Raw genomic sequence first — 8,829 nt, forward strand, 5'->3', positions numbered from 1 at the left:
ATTTAATTGATAACTCACATTTTTGAAAACCATCATTAAAAGTTTTGGTTAGACACAGTTTTACAGAGTTGTCTTTAAGAGCCATTACCTACTCCTTTTAAGCAATTCTAAAATTAACTTGAGTTCCTAGCAACAAGAAACAAGTGAATTTAGACAGTAATAGTAGAGTTATCAGAAGTCTTCTAAGCATATGCTGTTCATGTAAATGGTTCAGTGCACTACACATATTAAAAAAAGCACACAAGCATAGTCTGATAAGTTCATACTCTTATCAAGGAAAGGTAAATCTAATGCATTTTTACACACAGAATTATTGCCTTTTGTCTAACAAATGCAAATACTAGTTTTATATATTTAGCAATAACCAAATTCAAATGCAGCAAAATTGGCTTTGCAGAACATTTTTTTAATGCAGAAATGGTAATGCCATCTTTTTAACACCCGCCTGAGAACTACTACCCGCAGCACGGAGAAGGGTGGCACAAGAGACCAACATCAAGACCCCTGTTCTACCTCCACAGGGGGCTCCACGTCAGGAAAGCATTTAACAATGGTAGATGAATTCACTGACTTCCAGCAAATCAATGGTATGTGAATGTTCTAAGGTCAAAATTGACCTTATCATTATTCCCTTTCGGGATATGAACAAAGCATGTTTCCAGGTTATCAGACACAGGCAACACTGTCTCATGGCTAAACACTTAATACAGAATTCAAAGGATCTCTTTACATAAGTCAAAGGTGTAGGAAAATCATGACAATCACCCATCTATACACATATTTGGAACACAGCAGAAAATACAAACTGTTTCATTCTTCAAATGAAAATTTCAAAATATTGTACCCAGAAGCAATATAAACACTACAAACGTTTTTAGGAAAGGAACTCCAGCAGGAAAAGAAAACAGCACATGTGTCCATACATACACAGTATGAATGGGTTTGAGGATATAGCAGTATTAGACAACCTCTATTCAAATGACATATCTAAATCACAGTTTTAATTCCCTGCCCCCCATCTTCATTTCCCTACAAGACATCTAACTAAAATCTAACCCCAGCACAGCAGTCAGCGAAAAGCAGTCTCAGGTTAAACATCCTAGTAGTCAAAACTAACTGTAGCCAACATAATTATGAAAAATGTCTAACAGTCTTACATAAGTAGGGAAACATCTGCCCAAACACAAGAAAAATTGCTCCAAACACTATAGCTAGGAATATCTGGTTTTATGTCTATATTCAGTCCATTACAGAGAGAAATTTAAATAAAACCCCAAATACCAAGTCACAGTAAAACCTAAAGCTTTGGAATGTACAACTACAAGCAAATGTTTTAAAAGGTTGTTAGAAGGATCTTCAAAAACATAAAAAAACATAAAAAGACATGAGTTTTAAATCTGGAAAACACACACAAGATTTCAAGCAATGAAAAAGAACTGTTCATGTATCTGAAAGTTTTTTTGTGTCTTTGAAATAGGTGAAGAGATATAAGAGAGAATGTATCACAGCTACACAAAAATCTTATATCCTAGATCTGGGAATACACACTGAAAGCATATACACCTTTAAACAGTTTTATCTATGCTATAGACACATAATAAGAAATTGACTATTAAAATCCAATATCTTCTTAAAAATTTCTCAATTTTAAATCACAGACACCACCATGCCTGACCATGTATTATATTTTGTATATATTCTCACTAGTGGACAAGGTAAAGACTGCTTAGTAGTTCTTACTATGAACTTCTACATCTTACTTCTCGTATCACATTAGAAATTTAACTTAATTCTGAAGTTAACGTAAACCTTTAATGCATCAAAAGTAACCAAATTCTTTTCCTCTATGGAATACACATACAGTGAATAATTATAGGGAACACACTTTAGTGGTCACCATGGGTTGACCACTGCATTCTCCTCCTGATCCCAAATCCTGACATACATTATGGTGAGGAAGACAAGATACCCCAACAAAATGTAAGACAGGAAGAAAAGCTGGGAAAAAAATCCCACTTTATGATATAAGCAGTCAATGTTTATAAACAAAGAGCCAAAATAGCAACAGAGCAATGAAGTTAATTTACTCCATTCTGTTACTTATTCCTCAAACACAAAAAAAAAACCACCAAAAAACAAAACAAACAAACAAACAAACAAACAAAAAAAAAGCAGCACACTTCACAGGTCAACACAATAAATAAATATGCTACAGATTTTGTCTCCAAGAAAAAAAGCTCACCTGGTAAATACTTCACTCTTTTCTCTACCTTGTTCCACAGTAAGTGGATTTATGAAAAAAAACTCAAAAGGGTAGTTTGTTTCCTAGAGTAAACAGAAAGAGACACGTCTGCAATGACATTACTCTTCAGTCAAGCATGATTTCTTCCCCATGACTTATTGTCTTGTCCCACCTTAACAAGAGGAAAAGTGATACTTGGTGCCATTGCAGCACAGAGAAGTCTTCCATCCATAAAGCCATAAGCAGGAAAGATGAGCAACACTAGGCTCAGGCAACAGGCCATCAGAGAGCATGGGAGCACAGAACAATAACTTTACCTATTAAATAAAGAACAGATTCCTCCACAACATGATTACTGGGGGAAAAACATGCAATACAAGCTGTGTGACCCTAGCTCCCACATACAGCTCTAAAGACATTCGTGCCAGAAAAAATGCTGTATTAAACACTTACAGAACAAAGGTGAGAAGTTTCTCTGAAGACTAGGACTCAGCTCTTGTTATTCATCTTGCAAGAAAGCTATTTCCACAAAATACAGAAGGCCTACATAAATATCTGAGAATCTGTGAGTTACAATAAAAATTCATGGCTTAATGAAAGCTGAAGACATAAAAAGTGACTCCAAAAAGGAGACAGAAAATTTAACACGTCCTCCTTGTCAATTTTTCTGAGGGAAAAATCTCAAGAAACTTTGGATGTAACAATGAGAACCTACACCAGATAAGCCTAAATGTTGGACCCAATAGCTGGACCAGCAACAGCAGACTTGAAACCATGGGTGTATTCCGGCTATTATGGAACTACAAAGACACATTGTATCTGTACATATTACATAGGGATTAGGTAATTCAGTCAAATGATTTAAATGTGGTAACAAATACCTTAATCATAGGGAACAAATAGATGTATGTATGTCACCAAAGGAAAGAGTAAAAACACATTACCATTTAAATCTATCCTCAAGAGCTTGTAAAATAGGGTGACTACCCAAACCTGAACAGAAATTTTATAGCATCATTAAACCTTCTCTCCTGCTATAAAATCATTCTTGTTGCTGGGAGTTGTACACGAAGGTACAAGATTACCCAGAACACAGAGGATGCTACCGAACTCCCAACTCTGAGAAACAAGAATTTCACAGAAGCTGGATTTTAAAGAAACAAAGTATAGCCCCAACTGTTGCTAAAATGTAGCTCCACTTGTGTCTGAAGGTGATAACAATTACCAAGGTGTTTTAGAAGACTAAGCAGCGAGAAGCTCCCAGTAGGTTTTTAGACTGAATGCATCATCCCCTCCCAGGACCATTCCAGCTGTTCCAGACACAAATGAAGAAAATTCTTAAGTAGGCAATTAGCAACATCATAGCCATGGGCAAGATTTCTTCCTACCTCACATCAGTAAGGTTATTTAAACTACAAACTCAGGAAAAAGAAAAAGCATTTATAGTTCCTGGTGTAGTTTTTTTAGTTTTTATTATAAACAAGATATTCCTACCATCCTTCTTAAAATTCTGCTATGCTTCTAGATTCAATCTCCTCTGGTAACAATCTTCATGTCATAACTGTACCTAGTCCTTTCCTCTTTTAACAATTTCAAGTTTTCCTCTTCAAACACTGACAGCTCTCCTATTCTTGTATTATGAAAAACATGGGCATAAATTCATGATCTTCCTTTTTTACACCATTTGATGGTTAATCCTTAAAAATTCAGCATTTTTCCTTTCCTGAAAGTTCAGTAAAATCTTAAGTCAGTCTCCTAATTACAATAGTGTCCCTTCTCCTCATGCCTGTATGTTATTTCTGACACAGGGAAGTGAGAATTGTATTTGCCTCTCCCTCTCTTCCATCCCACTTTCAAAATGAGCAAATATATAATTAATTTCTCTGCCTTTCTAGGTAGTATTTCAGATATGCAAAGAAAAAACAGGAACAGTCTGAGGAGGAAATGGTCAGAAAAAGAAAAAAAAATCATCTACCTACTAAAGGGATGCAGAGCAAGTGATTTATCTTGTTTCAGCAAAAGACTGCATTTATGGAGAAAAATAAATGTGAAAGACTATTTCTACAAATACTTACACAGGTCTTTGTCACCATTAATGGCATAGTGCACCGGAAGTGTAGATACAGGTGTAAGTTTACACATAAAGCAGCAAGCTATTATTATTTGTGTAAAGGGAATTCATGAACAGAAAAATGCCTATCTTTAGACCTCAACAAGGGACACCTTCTGGATGGGATCAATACTGTGAGGCTGGCAGGTACCTTCTGGTTTCCTACTAACTGCCCTAAGTTTCCATGTCAAAAGGCACATTTTTCAAATGTGGAAATACAGTCCATTCTTAGCAATTTGGAAACTAAAACAAAGTAGTTATTTCCCATATCCAAGACAGACTAGTCATATTTCAAGCAATGTGCATAAATAAAACCAAGCAGTAAATTTCAGTATCAGAAGTTTTTATAAAAACCTGAACTAGGTGACCACTTAGTACCTCTTTATGATACATGAACATAACTAGTTATTCCACTGGAGCAACTAGTATTTACTAGATAGTAACTGGAAATACTATCTACAGCTGTAGGTAACAGTTATAAAGATTTTTACCCACTGAGGAAAAAAAAACCAGCAAGCAGCTCTGCACATCAGCTCTTGAAAATGTAGGGGTTTATCCAAACTGGTTTTCATGTGCTTTTGGCCACGACTTCTAACAATGCCCTTCTTTTGTACAACATTCATTTTCTATTCAGTTCTACAATAAATCTCTCACTTCAGGCTAATTAGAACTTGTCAAAATGACAGAATATGTGACTTATTTTTTCCAGAATGTTCTGGTCTCACTTGTAACAATCACGTTTCACCAAAAAAAATGCATTTCTTTTAGCTTTCCTTTCTCCTTAAGGAAAAATAGTCCTCTGGAATCAATAAAACTCTGTATTCAGCAAAGAATGTTTAAGATTACTGGCAGATAGATGAAAAAACCCACACACTTTTTCACTGACACCACTAACTAAGTAAAACTATTCTTCTCTGGATTCAGCAAATAAAGAGGTAAGTAAGAAAAACTTAAAGAATTACTGTCTCTACCTCTCAAAACAATTTTTAGTTTTTAGAATGGACTCACTACAGACAAGAAAATATGTAAAAAGAAAAGCCCATACAAACACATTCCTCTCTCCAAAAGTTTCCTAAACAGTTTAAATGGTTTCCAGCCAACAGCAGCTGATATGACAGACAGCCCTGATTCTTCCTAGAATACAGCTCTGGGAAGAGCAGATCCAGAAGATCACATGTAAAGACTCCCTTGTCATCTTGACTATGACTATGTATATTTGCTACATACTGATACTGCTGGGGTCACAGATCCCCCCGTAAGCTATTGGAACACACCAACTGTGCAGAAAACTAGCACATCCAAAAGTTTTCTACTGGGTTTAGTTAATCAAATAATCAATTAACGCATTAAATAATCAGAAGAAAAAATCAATAGACACACTGGATGGGGGAGAGTCTGTAGGAATAATTCAGCTGACAGAGGGACAAGTAGCAAGACCCTCACCTTGTCATCAGCAACAAGACCAATTTCCACTGCTGTGGAGCCACAGCTGAGGTTAGAAACTGCCTTCTATAAGGCAATGCAATCTAGTGCTGGCTGTCCTTCCATATATCCCTCAAAATGCTTTTTTCCACATACCTAGGACAGTTTCTCCTACAGTTTAATGGGAAGAGAATGACACTTAGCTGCAGCAGCCTGAGCCAGAACAGGACATCTCTTCCAGTCCCAAAGAAAAAAAAAGGACACATCACAATAACTAGGACCTGCTACTTAATTATGACACTGCAGTCTTGGTCACACATGGACCAATTTAACACAAATTCTCAAAACCCTACAGTTTGAGCAACTGCTGTGAAGACATCCTCCTAGTCCATATTACTGATGAGTAATATACTTAATGTGCTGCATCACCTTTTTCAGTGATACAGCAAAATACATCAACCATTAATAGTAATGAAAATAAATATTATTTTATTTGAGAGTTACCAAAATCACTTCTGATATTAAAAAGTGTGTACAACCCTACAGAGCAGAAAACAAGAGCAGCAAAGCATTTTCATGCCTAATTTCCAAAGGCATAATTTCCAAAACCAAACGGTAATGTTTTTTACTTCACACAGACATCAGAAGAAGTTTTACAAGATGCTACTGTGAGGTTTTCTGAAATCCCAGACAGAGATGCACAGGAGTTACAAAAATAATTGCCAGACTGATCAGATTTATCACGTGGCAAACAGGGCATTTGGCACAAATTGAGAGGTTGGGTATAATCCAGTGTCCAGACAACACCAACCATTATTTTATTGTAGGGCTGAATTGCAGCATGGAACACAAGACAAGCTGCATAAGGCTTGTTGGCTCCTTTTTTCCTGCCTCATGACAGAACCATGCTAGCTTTAGAGCCTTGGACCTCCACATCTCTTTTCCCTTAGAAACATCTGCTTACTCTTTAGCAAGCTTCTAGATCCCAGAGGGAAAAAAAAAAACCAAACCAAAAATCAAAAACACACAGCAACAACAAAACCTTTCCAGAAAATCCCAGCAGAACCCCACCCCAGTTTAGCAGGTTTCATAGATCTCAGAGAGGCTGCAAACAGATTACATATTCCCAACTCAAATCCAAGAGCTGAAGTCATGAGTGACCTGCCATTGATTCAGTCAATTTCCCATGTCAGTTGTCTCCTAATGGACAGAACCACTGAATTGTTGATATTGGAAGGGACTTCTGCAGATCATCTAATCCAACGCTTCTGCCAAAGCAGGGTCACCTAGAGCCGGTTACACAAGAACACATCCTGGTGGGCTTTGAATATCTCCCGAGACAAATATGAAGAGCTAGCACCCCAAACCTGTCACACACGCCTCCTTGATTCACATGTATTTTCAGATAGCATCACACATCCTCCCACCAGGAGAAGCTGGGCAAGACGAGAAACACTGGATCCCCAACGGAGAAATTACAACTCACGGGCATAAATAGCAAGTACTCTTCCTACATTTTAATCACAAAGAGCATCTGAAGTAATAACATCATGCTTTCTGCCAAGTGATGGAAATGTCCAAAGGCATTCCTGTCAGGGCATTACCGTTGTGTCATTTTTGAGAGCACCGGAGCAGACAAGTTACCTCTTCCAACGAAAGGCCTTCCCTCCGTCCCTCCGTCCCTCCCTCCCTCTCTCCATCACCTCACCCCCTCCCCGAAGGCCCTCCTTCCTCCCTGCCAAAAGCTCCTCGGCTCCCCTCCCACCGACCCACGTCCGAAACCCCACCCCGCCCCCCCACCCCAGGCCACCCCGCTCGTCTCGGTGCCCGCCCCACCCGCGGGTCCCCGCCGGGCCCCCCCGGCCCCGCCCGTGCTCCCCTGACAACCGCAGCGCGCGCCGGGCGTGGCCCCGCCCCGGCCCCGCGCACACAATGGGCCCCGGCGCGCGCGGCCCGCCCGCCCCCCGCCCCGCGCGCGCGGCACCGCCCGGCCGGGATGCGGGGAACGAGGGGGGTGGAGGGGCTGGAGGGTGGGGGGGGTGGGGGGGGGAGGGTGTCCGCGGCCGCCGCCCCCCGCGGCCCGCTTACCATCGCTGCGCTTGATCTCCACGTAGATCCCTATCTGGATCTTGCCGAAGTTGGCCGCTGCCATCGCTTCATGGGGCGCACGGGGAGATCGGAGGCGTCGCCGGCCGGCCACACCGCGGAGAGGGAGGAGAGGCCGTGCACGGCAGAGGCAGCGGCGGTTCTGGGCGGGCGCGACGGGCGGCCGGGGAGGAGGAGGCGGGGAGCGGAGAAAAGGCGCCGGCCGGATACAACAGGCGCTGTGGGCGCTGCTGCGCCTGCGCGGCCTCCGCGGCGTCACGGTGGCACCGGCTCGCGGGAGGGGGCGGGGCGCCGCCCCTGGCCCCGCCCCTCGCCGCGGGCGCGCGCAGGGAGCTCGGGCACCCCGCGAGGCGCCGGGCGGGGCCGGGACCGCAGTGCTGGCTGCGCCTCGGGGCGCTGCTCCGGCCTGCCTCACGCCGCGCGAACACGGACACCACGCACACAGCGCACACACACTCCCCTGCAGCAGCAGATGGTGGCCGAGCTGCTCTGGAGCCTTAACGTAATAGCTTTATCTACCTGCTGCCTGTTCATGCGGCTCCCATGTGTACAGCAGAGCAGCTTAGGAGCAGGCGTCCTGATCCATAGCCTGCTAGTGGCTCTTGTGTCCCAGGAAGGCACATGGTGTGGTTCCTGGGGATGTGCAGGGCTAACAGTTGGACTAGATAATCCTTGTGGATCTCTTCCAACTCAGAATATTTCATTAATCTTTGAAGGTCACACCGTCAACTGTATCCATGCATCTTGGGAGCCTACAGGGAAGCCGGAGAGGGGCTCTTTGTCAGGAACTGTAGTGATAGGACAAGGAATAATGGGTACAAATTTAAAGAGGGGAAATTTAGATTAGATGTTAGAGAGAAATTCTGTGAGTGGTGAGACACTGGAATGGTTACCCAGGGAGGCTGTAGGTGATGCCCCCACCCAGGCAGTGATCAAGGCCATATTGACT

General features: G+C 42.0%; 1 protein-coding gene across 4 annotated transcripts in view; it reads right to left on the minus strand.

Annotated features, from left to right (window-relative positions):
- KIF2A (kinesin family member 2A) overlaps positions 1–8,111 on the minus strand; it is a 58,489-nt gene extending 50,378 nt beyond the window's left edge. For 2 of the 4 annotated variants that reach the window (XM_030969507.1, XM_030969506.1), the window contains exon 1: positions 7,863–8,111. In XM_030969507.1, coding sequence (XP_030825367.1) covers positions 7,863–7,926 — 64 coding nt within the window. In that variant the 5' untranslated portion in view covers positions 7,927–8,111. The remainder of the gene's footprint in view (positions 1–7,862) is intronic. The other 2 variants (XM_030969509.1, XM_030969508.1) reach the window with 1 other exon arrangement.
- Between the last annotated feature and the right edge of the window lie 718 nt (positions 8,112–8,829).

This window comes from Camarhynchus parvulus, chromosome Z (genome assembly GCF_901933205.1).
Source record: "Camarhynchus parvulus chromosome Z, STF_HiC, whole genome shotgun sequence".
In the NCBI taxonomy this organism is placed as follows: Eukaryota; Metazoa; Chordata; class Aves; order Passeriformes; family Thraupidae; genus Camarhynchus; species Camarhynchus parvulus.